Source organism: Macaca nemestrina, chromosome 8, assembly GCF_043159975.1.
Source record: "Macaca nemestrina isolate mMacNem1 chromosome 8, mMacNem.hap1, whole genome shotgun sequence".
Lineage (NCBI taxonomy): Eukaryota > Metazoa > Chordata > Mammalia > Primates > Cercopithecidae > Macaca > Macaca nemestrina.
This window is the reverse complement of record NC_092132.1, coordinates 47,439,299-47,453,149: the sequence shown is the minus strand read 5'-3', so window position 1 is coordinate 47,453,149 and position 13,851 is coordinate 47,439,299. Positions and strand designations below refer to the sequence as shown.

The 13,851-nt window shown below is 42.6% G+C and overlaps 1 protein-coding gene across 3 annotated transcripts in view; it reads left to right on the top strand.

Annotated features, from left to right (window-relative positions):
• LOC105476092 (matrilin 2) overlaps positions 1-13,851 on the top strand; it is a 167,356-nt gene that overhangs the window by 105,820 nt on the left and 47,685 nt on the right. For all 3 annotated transcript variants that reach the window (XM_011731743.3, XM_011731742.2, XM_011731741.3), the window contains exon 6: positions 3,808-3,930. In XM_011731743.3, the coding sequence (XP_011730045.2) occupies positions 3,808-3,930 (123 nt within the window). The remainder of the gene's footprint in view (positions 1-3,807; positions 3,931-13,851) is intronic.

Here is a 13,851-nt window from a genome sequence, read left to right as displayed (position 1 = left end):
CAGATCAGCAGCTCCTGTTTTTGTAGGGGATACTAAGAAGCGGGTGGCCATAGATAGGACTGGATGACTGATGGCAGGCACCCATATCCGGGATTGGGAGAGTTTCATGATGGTGAGTCCAGCCCAGCATGAGGAAGTTGAAGCTGGGGATTGTTGCCTGCTAACACAGGCCCATGCAGGCTCTGGTATGGCCAACTCCTGTGACAAACAGACTGGACCGTGTGCCAGGGTTTAGCCTTCCTCGATCTCAGTGTTCCCAGTGTCACCATTGATTCATTTAATGGTCCCTTGGTTCTTGAGAAATGAGAAATGAACTGTTAGAAGGGGGTGGTGCTAGCTCAGTCGTTTTGACTCCACTCTAGCAAGCGGCTAACGTTCCATGACGTTCAGACCCTGAGACGACATGAATGCCCTATCCCCAACATAATGACTTGTGAATTTAACCTGCAAATACTAGGTTCTACTAGAACTCTTTTTTTTTTTTTTTTTTTTTTTTGAGACGGAGTCTCGCTGTGTCTCCCAGGCTGGAGTGCAGTGGCGTGATCTCGGCTCACTGCAAGCTCCGCCTCCCGGGTTCACGCCATTCTCCCGCCTCAGCCTCCCAAGTAGCTGAGACTACAGGTGCCCGCCACCACGCCCGGCTAGTTTTCTGTATTTTTAGTAGAGACGGGGTTTCACCATGTTAGCCAGGATAGTCTCGATCTCCTGACCTCGTGATCTGCCCGTCTCGGCCTCCCAAAGTGCTGGGATTACAGGCTTGAGCCACCGCGCCCGGCCCTACTAGAACTCTTTAGGGAGCTGAAGTTACAAAAACAATATTTAGACTGAAACTTTTTTTTTTTTTTTTTTTTTGAGACAGAGTCTTGCTCTGTCGCCCGGGCTGGAGTGTAGTGGTGCAATTTCGGCTCACTGCAACCTTCATCTCCCGGGTTCAAGCAATTCTTCCTGCCTCAGCCTTCTGAGTAGCTGGGATTACAGGCACCTGCCACCACGCCCAGCTAATTTTTGTATTTTTAGTAGAGACAGGGTTTCACCATGTTGGCCAGGCTGGTCTTGAACTCCTGACCTCTGGTGATCCACCCGCCTCGGCCTCCCAAAGTGCTGGAATTACAGGCATGAGCCACCACTCCCGGCCTAGACTGTAACTTAATGAAGCTTTGGAGCAAAAGAATAAACTTAACACAAGTTATTACCCTTTACAAATCTTTAGTGTTTTCCCTTTGCATCTTTTTATTACTATGCTAAATATGTCATCTTCTCCATGCGTGGTTTTGCTTTTTAAAATTTTACATGTGTATTAATTTTGTAGATTCTATTTCCTTGTTATTATTTACACACTTTTGATACTAATATATCCTAAAACATTGTAGGGAATACTTTTTTTTTGAAAAGGGACTTGTCTTAAGCTCCTGAGCTCAAATGATTGCCCTGCCTCAGTCTCCCAAGTAGCTGGGATTTCCAAAAACTTTTCCTTTTTTTTTTTGAGACAGGGTCTTGCTCTGTCGACCCCAGAGTCGATCCTAGGTGCACTCTCTTTTTCTCATTTCATCTCTAATCCAACAGGAATCCTGTTAGCCCACCTTCAGTATTTACCGGGTGTGTTAGTTTGCTAGAGCTGTGCTCTGGTTTGGATATGGTTTATTTGGCTTCACCAGGTCTTGTGTTGAAATTTGATCTCTGTGGCCAGGCACAGCGGCTCATGCCTGTAATCCCAGCACTTTGGGAGGCTGAGGTGGGTGGATCTCTTGAACTCAGGAGTTTGAGGCCAGCCTGGCCCACATGGCGAAACCCTGTTCCTACTAAAAATATAAAAATTAACTGGGTGTGGTGGTGCACACCTGTAGTCCCAGCTACTTGGACGGCTGAGGCAGGAGGATCACTTGAACCCAGGAGGTTGAGGCTGCAGTGAGCAGAGGTGGTGCCGCTGCACTCCAGCCTGGGTGACAAGAGAGACCCTGTCTCAAAAAAAAAAAAAAAGAAAAGAAAAGAAAAAAGAGAAAATAAATTTGATCCCCAATGTTGGAGGTGGGGCCTGCTGGGAGGTGTTCGGGAACACCAGTCATATTAATTAGAGCTCACCACCCTAATGAGCACATTTTAACTTGGTTACTTCGGCAAAGACCCGATTTCCAAATAAGACCACATTAGTAGGTACCAGGGTTTAGGACTCCAACATGTCTTTTTGGGGGACACAATTCAACCCATAACTTCCAGAACACCACTCCCCCTCATCCCCTGCAACATCCCGGTTTAAGCCTCCACCCATCCCCGCTGGGATCACTGGAGTCACTTCCTTACTGGTTTTCCACTCTCACATTTGCCCTCTCAGTCTGTTCTTCTGGACTCATGGGTCCAGAACCCTGCAGTGACTCCCAACTCATTCAGACTAAAACCTGAGGTCCTTGCATGGCCCATGGGTCCCTCCTGACTGCCCCCTTCTCATCTCCTACCTCTCTCCCTCCTCCAGCCACCCTGGCCTGTTTGCTGATCCTCCAGCCCCCCAAGCAGAGTCCCACCTCTTGGCCTTCACACTTGCTGTTTCTTTTGCCCAAGATACTATCTCCCAGATACCCTCATGGCTCGTATGTTAGTCAGCACTGTTCCTAACCACCCACCTTCTCAGAGAGGCCTTTCCTGACCACCTCTATTACATCCCACCCGCTACCCACTCCCCCACTGACCCTACTCCTATTCATTGTTTTGTGTTTCTCCAGAATTTTCTTTATTTCCTAATAGTCTATGCTATTTACTTATTTTATTTCTTGTCTGTTCCCCAGTTCCACCATCATTATCCAAATGTAAGCTCCTCGGGCTGGAATTTTGGATTGTTTTGTAACTCGTTCTATCCTTAGCACCTAAAACAGGACCTGGCCCATAGTAGGTACTCAGCAAATACTTGTGGAACTAATGAAAAATCAGCCAGTCTATTTTCTCATACATTATTAAACCATTTACCCTTATTCAATGTTCATCTTATTTTCTAAGGTTTTTTGTTGTTGTTGTATACAACGCTGTTAATAGCTTATTGTATATAATATCACCCTTTTCCCAGCTGTTTCTTTGGGTTTCACATCCAGGGTGAACATTATCAAATTGCCTTCTGAAAGGATCTTTCTCAATTTATAATGCCCCCACCATTAGTAACGCTGCTGCCTTTCTACCACTGGGTTTTCTCTCATCTTATTTTTGCCAGTTTACTAGCTGTAGGTGCACCTTGTGATGATTTTGATTTGCAGTTCTTTTTTTTTTTTTTTTTTTTTTTGAGACGGAGTCTCGCTCTGTCCTCCAGGCTGGAGTGCAGTGGCCAGATCTCAGCTCACTGCAAGCTCCGCCTCCCGGGTTTACACCATTCTCCTGCCTCAGCCTCCCGAGTAGCTGGGACTACAGGCGCCCACCACCTCGCCCGGCTAGTTTTTTGTATTTTTTAGTAGAGACGGGGTTTCACCGTGTTAGCCAGGATGGTCTCGATCTCCTGACCTCGTGATCTGCCCGTCTCGGCCTCCCAAAGTGCTGGGATTACAGGCTTGAGCCACCGCGCCCGGCCTGATTTGCAGTTCTTTAACTTTTAAATGCAATAGTTCACTTGTTCTTTAGTTTATCTTCCTGTATGAATTGCCTGATATAGACTCCTGATTTTTTTTTTTTTGAGGAGGGCAGAGACCTTGGGTTCATATCTGTTTATTCTACTCTTTTTGGGGGGCAATAATATTAATCCTAATTAATATCTGTTATCAGTATGCCCTCATCCTACCTTTCCCTTTTCCTCTGTTTGCATTTCTAATTCTGAATGTGTTTTATTCTCTCCAGCTGTGGACTACTGTGCTTCAGAAAACCACGGATGTGAACATGAATGTGTAAATGCTGATGGCTCCTACCTTTGCCAGTGCCATGAAGGATTTGCCCTTAACCCAGATAAAAAAACGTGCACAAGTAAGTTACACATATATGCACACACAGAGAAATGTTGATGTTATTGCTGTAGTAACTGTGGCCATGGAAATCTCTCAAGTATAGATTAGCATGTAATTATGTCATGGGGGTCTAATACCTTTTGCCCCATTCCTCTTCTGTCAGAACTTTCATGACTTGGCTTAAGACCATAGACCACTGTATCTCAACATCACTATTCAGGGAATATGATGAAGGTACCATGACTGTTCCTTCAGCATCTGCTGAGCGTGCTGACAATCAGACGAACTTACTTCATGCTAACTCAGCCTGACTGTGCCCATCAGCACTAACAGGGCTTGAGATGTTTTCATTGAAGGTTTGTGGCTTGTGGGCTTTAGCTCTGACTCCACACAAGAAAATCGCTGAGCCAAAAAGAATCGTAAGTGGTTTCTTCTGGTGGACGGCAGTTTGCAAAGAACTGCTCATTTTTTGCTTGAGATATTTAGTTCAATTTGATTTTAACTATATACATAAAAATCAGAATTAATTTCACCTCCCAAAATCTGAACATAAAACTCTATAAATTAAAGATGATCATTAGTTTTGCACAAAAGATAATAACTAGTTGCAAAAAGATTCCAAAAGTGTTCTATTAAATATAAAGGTATATCAGGAGACTTAAGGGATTGTGTGTGGATTATTATCCTTCTATAGGGAGAATCACTTGAGAAAAGCTTGTTTTTTAAGTATTAGGGCCAAGCATTTATAAAAAGTGAACTTTAATAACAATCTAGAATAATGTAAGGCACCTCAGAGACATGCATCAGTGAGAAAACAGGATTTTAATTCATAAACAGTTCATGTACCTACAACCTTTCTAAAATGCTAAAATATATTCATTATGTAAAACAGGATATGTCTACACAAAACCTTTTTCAACATAAACTTACTTCCTACTCTTCAATACCTAGATGTCAGCAGCTTACAAACACCAGAGCTGGAGGTGTGGGTGATGTATGGAACTATAAGGGACACATTAGGTCAAAAGCATACATTTCTGGAGCCCCAGCCATGTGCCAATAGAAATGAATAAGGCAAAGTCCTTAATGGAGAAGATACTGTGGCTGAGTCTTGGAAGTGGAGCTGTCATTCACTAGGCAGAAAAGGGTGAGGTGGGGGTTCCAGGAGAAGGAAAGAAGTCGAAGATGTGAACCAGGCAGAGAACTGTAGTCTCCATGCCCCGTGCATGACTGGAGTATACTGTGGTTTATTTGTTTTGTTTATTGAAAGAGTAAGTAAATGAATGAGTGGGCTTTTGTGTTCCTGGTCTCCCTTCCCTTCTGAATATTCTGAACTATAAAATAGCAGCCTGGGCTGTCGTTGTGGTTGGGGAGTTGTGGTTGTTGGGCTGATGAGTCAGTGTTCCTCATCAAAGAGGAGGTCGTGGGCTGCCAGCAGCCAGCCTTGGTTCCAATCCCAGCTTCTCTGCTTTTTCTTTTGGTGATCTTGGGCAAGTTATTTATGCCTCAGTTTCCTCAGTTACCATAGAAGATGATAATACTGCCTACTACATAGCATTATTCTTTCCTTTTTTTTTTGACACTGGGTCTTACTCTATCACCCAGGCTGGAGAGCGGTGATGCAACCTCGGCTCACTGCAACCTCCACCTCCTGGGTTCAAGCGATTCCCCCACCTCAGCCTCCCGAGTGGCTGAGACTATAGGCTCGCACCACCACACCCAGCTAATTTTTTTGGTATTTTTTGATAGCAATGGTGTTTCACCATATTAGCCAGGCTGGTGTCGAATCCCTGACCTCAAGAGATCCACCCACCTCAGCCTCCCAAAGTGCTGGGAATACAGGCATGAGCCATAGCACCCGGCCATAGCATAATCTTGAAGACTAAATGAGGCTGGGCACAGTGGCTCCCGCCTGTAATCCCAGCACTTTGGAAAGAGAAGCAGGAGGATTACTTGAGCCCAGGAGTTTGAGACCAGCCCTGGTAATGTGGAGGGACGCTATTTCTACAAAAACTTTTTTTTTTTTTTTTTAAATTAGCCAGGCATGGTGACAAGTGTCTGTACTCCCAGCTACTTGGGAGGCTCAGGTGAGAAGACCACTAGTTGAGCCTAGGAGGTTGGGGCTGTAGTGAGTCATGATGGCACCACTGCATTCCAGCCTGGACGACACAGTAAGACTTTGTCTTAAAAAAAAAAAAAAAGGCTAAAAAGGGACGATGTGGGCTTCAAAGACTTTATTTCTTTATTTATTATCATTATGTTTTTTAGAAATAGGATCTTGCTCTATCACCCATGCTGGAGTGTAGTGGTGCAATCCTAGCTCACTGCAGCTTCCAACTCCTGGGCTCCAGCAATCCTCCCACCTCAGCCTCCCAAAGTGCTGGAATTATGGTCATCATGAGCCACCACACCTGGCCTCCAAAACTCTAAATTTTTATTTATTGTGCATATACCACATGTCTGGGCTAAGTTTAAAGGTGCATAAACCGTTCAAGATTTCTACTGCAGGCTGGTGAGGGACCCTAGCCATAGCCACACTGAGTAGCTGAGTCATGGTGCCAGGAGTTATGTGACCAACAGCCTACAGTGTGATGCAACCAGGACTACAGCAGGAGTTAGAGGAAGGAGACCAGTTAGACCAGAACAGGTGAGATGCTGCCTTGCAGGGATGAGGGCTGGAGAAAAACACATATCCTAGCCAGTCTCCTACCTGCCTCTCCAGACTGCACCCCCTGGCTGGGGTCACCTGATTTCCACCCCAGCACCAGCCCTAGTTCCCAGAGTGGCACCATCTTCCCCACCCTGTGGCTCAGCATGCCTCCTGTCCCAGATCCCCAGCCCAGGGTGGTGCAGGCAAGGAGAGTGTTGGAGCCCTGGAATCGGACCCTGGAAGTAGATACCGCAGCGTAGGGGGACTGGGAGAGGAGGTTTGGCTAGGAGCCACGGGAGGGGCTGATCCAGCTGTGAGGTCTCACCAGCTAGGCAGCGAGCCCAGCAGTGCAGTTGTCAGAATCAAGACCCAGAAGTGGGCTGCCCCAATGCGTGGGCAGGGAAGAGGGCTGGGAGATTGGAGGGTTCCGGCAGGCAGCCTCAGGGCAGTACATCCCTTAGAAGAGCCCTCTTCCCACCATGCTTGGGGTGGGCAGGAGCCAGACCCAGGAGGAGGGAGACAAGAGGAAGAGAGGAGACAGAGTACTTGGAAAGCTAAAAGTAGAAAGTAAGGCAAAAGCTCAGTCGTAAGAGTGAAACGCTCAGGAGTGCTCCAGATCTGTGGCAGGGACAAGAACTGAGAAACAGGGACCAGTTAAAATTACAGAAACAGGATAGAGGCAGAAGCTCAGATCCGAGGCAGCCACCCTGTTAGTACGAAGGCCTCCCACCGGCTTCCAGCCAAGTCAGCCTGGCTACTGCTGTGATGTTGAAAGATTTTTTTTTTTAATTCTACTTCTTATAAACTTGCAAAAAATAAAATAAACTCAGTTTCTTAAATTTCAGCCTATATTTTTAACCAAAAGTATATTTGAAAGCGAATCAAATTAGTACGTATGCAATTATTGTCTAAAATATGTAGACTAGTCAATGTAATAAACCAAGCATGGTTAATTTATGATTAAGCCAAAATGTACATAATAGGGCTTCATGTTCATGAACTAGTACTATAATTTGAAATATGTAAGTGTTGTTCAAAAAAGCACTACCTTTATGTCAATTTCTTACCCTGGAGCAGCCCATCCAAAGCTAGAGGGGAGAAAGGTGGAAACAGGTACCATCAGTTTGCAAAATGTTAGCAAGACTTTTTTTTTTTTTTTGGTATTGTTGTAAAACATACATAATAGAAAATTTATCACTGTACCCATTCAGTGGCATTAAATACATTCACATTGTGAAAAACGCATATCCTAGCCTGTGTCCTTCCTGCCTCTCCAGACCACACCCCTTGGCTGGGGTCACCTGATTTCCACCCAGCTATAACTATCCTCACCATCCATCTCCAGAACTTTTCGTCATCCCAAACTGAAACACTGTACCCATTGAACAATAACTCCCCATTGCCTGCCCTGCCAACCACCATTCTACTTTCTGTCTATGAATTTCACCACTCTCGGTACTTCATGTAAGTGGGATTGTACGGTATTTGTCCTTTGCTGTCTGACATATTTCACTTAGCATAACGTCCTCAAGGTTTATCTGTGTTGTAGTATATATCAGAATTTCCTTCCTTTTTAAGACTGCATAGTATTCAATTGTATGTATATACCCCATTTTGTTTATTCATCTGTTGATGGACATTTGGGCTACTTCCATCTTTTGCCTATTGTGAATAATGCTACTATAAACATGAGTGTTCCAGTCCTTGCTTTCAGTTCTTGTGGGTTTTTATACCCAGAAGTGGAATTGCTGGTCATCTGGTAGCAAGACTTTTTGAGATCCAAATTGAAACCCTTACTCTTTAGCCAAGCATGAGAAAGAACACTCAGATATCCAGGGTCTTTTCACCAGAAAGATCTATAGAGGACTTCAGTCCGCTGGACAGGGATTCATGTTTTTGGTAGCAAGGAGACTGTGGGCTTTGAGTCTAATGCTCAATCATCTAATGCCTGTAATGATGAATAAAGGCAATTGTGGACACCATCTTTTGCATGTTGCCATTTATTATTTTTGTACTTGGAGGTCATTATGCTCATTGATTTTCAGTCTCCAGTGATAACTTGGTTGACATTTCCATCCTTATTTTTCAAATAAGAATGTTCTGCACAGAGTAAAGCACTGAATGAATATTTTTGTGTTTGCACTAAAAACAAAACACAGAAGGAAATAAACTTTTTAAAGTAGAGATGAGATCTGCTATGTTGCTCAGGTTGGACTAGACCTCCTGACCTCAAGTGATTCTCCCAGCTTGACCTCCCAAAGTGCTGAGATGAGCCACCATTCCTGGCCGGAAATAATTTTATACTGAATCCGCAATAGAAGAACTACAAAGTATCGGTTGTCAGGTTTCTTGGCCAGGGCATAGATAACATACTGAGTGCCACTACCTTCCTATAGCCTGTAATATGTCACTTTTGTGACTCCCTATGTGCATAAATCAAACACTTTCAGCTGGAAGAGGCCTTAAAGTTCAACCTAGTTCTTGCCCAACTATCCATCCTACAATACTCTCACTGTGCCATCATCCAACCTGCACTTGAATACCCCTACTGACAGGATATTCACTACACCCCATGGCAGTTCGTTCCACTTTGTATAGCTCTGACTCTTAGAAAGTGATTCCCTAGACGGAGCTGATATCTATTTTCTTGCTCTTAGAAATAAATCAAACAAATTTGGCTACTTGCATTCTTTGTGGCCACTAAGAATGAGTCATATCAGAGTAACTTTATTTCATTTAGTAGACTAGCCAGGCGTGGAAAATGTAGTAGCGACCATCTAAACTTTAATAGGCATTTGACCAATTTGTGTGTGGAGAAATTTGTGCTCAAGGAATGATTGGTTGGGTTTGTAACTGGCCAAATGTCTGTAACCACAGGATGCTGATTGTTGAACTGAGATCCTCCTAGAAGGAGGTTTTTAAACAGTTTGCTGGGAAGAAGCCTTATGGAGGGCATGGGAGCTGTCTTCCATTCGTAATGTCCCCCATGTTGCTTCTTGGTGTGCAATGTTTATGTATCTAAACCCTCAAAAAACACACTCCAGTAAGAGTAATACCAATAACCTTTATTCATTCCACAAAATATTTGTTGAGTAGCTACTATGTGTCAGATATGATTGTAGACACTGGGCATGCAGTAATAAATTATACAGACCAAAAAAACCCCACCAATATCTGTCCTTATAGAGCCCACATTCTATTGGAGCAGGATAAGAGAATACTACAGGTCTCAACAGCAAAGTAATACTAGCCTTTGATTAAAGATTTGAAGGCAGTGACAGAGGGAGGAAACCTGAGGCAGAGGTAGAAATGAAATTCTATGAAATAAAATGATCTGTGATACTATCACACAGCACCAGTACAAAATGGATATTGTTTTAGTCCATTTGTGTTGCTATAAAGGAACACCTGAGACTGGGTAATTTGTAAAGAAAATAAGGTTTATTTGGCTTCTTATTCTGCTGGCTGGAAGATTGGGCATCTAGTGAAAGCCTAAGGCTGCTTCCACTCACAGCGGAAGGTGATGTGGAGCCGAGTGTGCAGAGGTCACATGGTGAGAGAGGAAGCAAGAGAGAAAGGATGGGGAGGTGCCAGGCTCTTTTTAACAACCAGCTCTCATGAGAACTAACAGAGCCAACGTACTCATTACTGTGAGGACAGCACCGAGCTATTCATCAGGGATTCCCCACCAGGACCCAAACACCTCCCATTAAGCCCCACCTCCAACACTGGGGATTAAATTTTAACATGAAGTTTATGCGAACAAACATCCGAACTGTAGCAGATATGCACCTGAAGATATATATATTGTTTTCAGCAATGTTCCCTGATTATTTTCTTCTGCAAATCACAGGACACTTCCTACATGGTCCTTTTTTTTGTTTTGTTTTGTTTTGAGACGGAGTCTAACTGGTCGCCCAGGCTGGAGTGCAGTGGCCCTATCTCGGCTCACTGCAAGCTCCGCCTCCCGGGTTCATGCCATTCTCCTGCCTCAGTCTCCCAAGTAGCTGGGACTACAGGTGCCTGCCACCACGCCCGGCTAATTTTTTGTATTTTTAGCAGAGACGGGGTTTCACTGTGTTAGCCAGGATGGTCTCAATCTCCGGACCTCATGATCCGCCCGCCTTGGCCTCCAAAGTGCTGGGATTACAGGCGTGAGCCACCGCGCCCGGTGCATTGTTCCTTTTTGTATATTATTTGGGCCATTTTCCATGGCAACTAGTTTCACAATTACAAATGTGTACATTTATTTTTAGTACTTTTTCTGATTACAAAAGTAATACAGGCTTGTTGAGGGAAACTGGTTCCTATAGAAATGCAATTCTATGAAATAAAATGATCTGTGATACTATCACTCAGAGAAAACCATTGTTTTTGTGTTTTGTTTTGTTTTGTGAGACGGGGTTCTCACCATGTTGCCCAGGCTGGTCTTGATCTCCTTAGCTCAAGCAGTCTTGTGCCTCAGCCTCCCAAGTGTTGAGATTATAGGCGCACACTACTGCACCTAGCTGATAATGATTGTTTATGCCAATTTGGAACATTTCTCTCCAGTCTTTTTTTAATGTATGTATATGGATTTTTTATAGAGTTGAGATCATGCAGTATAACAATAAATCATAAGCATTTTGACATGTCACTTCAACGTTATCAAAAACATTTTAATAACTGTGTAAAATTCTGTTAAAGGCATATGTCAGAATGTATTCAGGTTTTTTTGGCTGCTCAAATAGTATTGTGATAAACATTCTTATGCTTGAATCTTTTTTTTCTGATCATTTTCTTAGGAACACAACAAAAAAGGAAATGTATTGAGTCAAAGGCTATTAACATTTTTAAGGCTTTTGATACATATTCAAAATTATTTTCCAAAAACATTGTACTGATTTATACTCTACCGTAAGTGTTTAAGGGAGCAATTTTTATTTTTAAATTAAATTGTTTATGATTTCAATAGGTTTTTGGGGAACAGGTGGTGTTTGGTTACATGGACAAGTCCTTTAGTGGTGATTCTGAGATTTTCGGTACACCCATCACCTGAGCAGGATATGTAATACCCAATGTGTAGTCTTTTATTCCTCAGCACCCTCCCACCCCAAGTCCATTGTATCATTCTTATGCCTTATGCATCCTAAAGCTTAGCTCCCATTTAAAAGTGAGAAGTGGGATATTTGGTTTTCCATTCCTGAGTTACTTCACTTAGAATAATGGTCTCCAACTCCTTCTAGGTTGCTGCAAATGCCATTATTTTGTTCCTTTTTATGGCTGAGTAGTATTCCATGGTGTATATAGACACTATATTTTCTTTATCCACTTGTTGATTGATGGGCATTGGCGCTGGTTCCATATTTTTGCAATTGCGAATTGTGTTGCTATAAACATGTGTGTGCAAGTATCTTTTTCACATAATGACTTATTTTCCTCTGGGTAGATACTCAGTAGTGGGATTGCTGGATCAAATGGTAGATCTACTTTTAGTCCTTTGAGGAATCTCCACACTGTTTTCCATAGCAGTTGTACTAGTTTACATTCCCACCAGCAGTGAAAAAGGAATTTGTCTATTTCATCTTAACACATGGACACATGGTAGGGAACAACACACACCGGGGCCTGTAGCAGGAAGCAGGGAGAGGGAAAGCATGCGGAAGAATAGCTAATGGATGCTGGGCTTAATACCTGGGTGATGCGCTGATCTGTGCAGCAAACCACTATGGCACATATTTACCTAACAAACCTGCACATTCTGCACATATACCCTAGAACTTAAAATAAAAGTTGAAGAAAAAAAAAGTGTTTCTTAAGGGGGCAACTTTAAAAAATTTTGCTGATTTTCTAGGAGAAAATTGCTTCTTTATGCTTTTTTATCATGTCTTTAATACCTGTTCTTCATAAAATTATCCAATTATGTATATCTAATTTATAAATGTATATTTATTGGTGTTATTATTTGATTACTGAATATTTTCCAATATAAGTGATTGTAAGGGAATCCTACAAATTTCATAAAGCAAGGACCGTGCCTCTTTGTTCAGTGCTGATCCTAGTGCCTGCCCCGTGGCAAATGCTCAGGAGTGTTTACTGAATAAATGAATGGACAGGGAACTGAACATGTCTTCATATATGAGACATTGAAGAGAGAGGGAATAATAAAGATCTGAGCTAAAATAAAAGGAATAGAAGACATAAAAGCAATAGAGAAAATTGGTAAAAACCAAAATGTGGTTTTTTTAGAAGATTAAAAAAATTGATAAATGTCTAACCAGACTAGTCAAGGAAGAAAAAAGAGAGAAGACACAAATTCCTAATTAGGAATGAGAAAGTGGACATCAATACATATCCTACAAACTTTGAAGGATAATACAGGCCAAGCATGGTGGATCATGCCTGTAATCTGAACACTTTGGGAGGCCAAAGCAGGAGGATCACTTGAGGCAAGGAGTTCAAGACCAGCCTGGGCAACATAGAGCCCATCTCCACCAAAAAAAAAAACATATATATATGTATATATACACACACACACACACACACACACACACACACACACAGAGACACACACACACACGTATACACACACACACATATACAGAAAAATCATGAACAAATTTATGCCAATAACTTTGACAACTTAGATGAAATGAACAAATTCCTTGAAAGACACAAACTACTAAAGTTTACCCAAGATTAAATAGAGGCTGGGCATGGTGGCTCATACCTGTAATCCCAGAACTTTGGGAGGCTGAGGTGGGAGGATTGCTTGAGGCCAGGAGTTCTAGATCAGCCTGAGCAACATAGCAAGACCCCATCTCTACAAAAAATTAACTGGGCATGGTAGCAAGTGCCTGTAGTCCCAGCTACTCAAAAGGCTGAGGCAGGAGGGTTGCGTGAGCCCAGGAGGTTGAGGCTTAAGTGAGCCATGATCACACCACTGCACTCCAGCCTGGGCAACAGGGTGAGACCCTGTCCCCTGACAGACTAAAAAAAAAAAAATATATATATATATATATATATACACACACACATATTTATATATATATACACACATATATATATATATACACACACTATATATATATATAGTCTGAATAGATCTCTATCTATTAAAAGAAATGGAATGTGCACTTTAAAACCTTCCCACAGAGAAGACTTCAAACCTAGTTGGCTTAACTGGTGAATTCTACCAAACATTTGAAGAAAAACTAATACTAATTCTACACAAATTATTCCAAAAAATTAAAGAGGAAAAACAATTTTCAACTGATTCTATGAGGCTATCATTGCCCTGATGCCCAAACC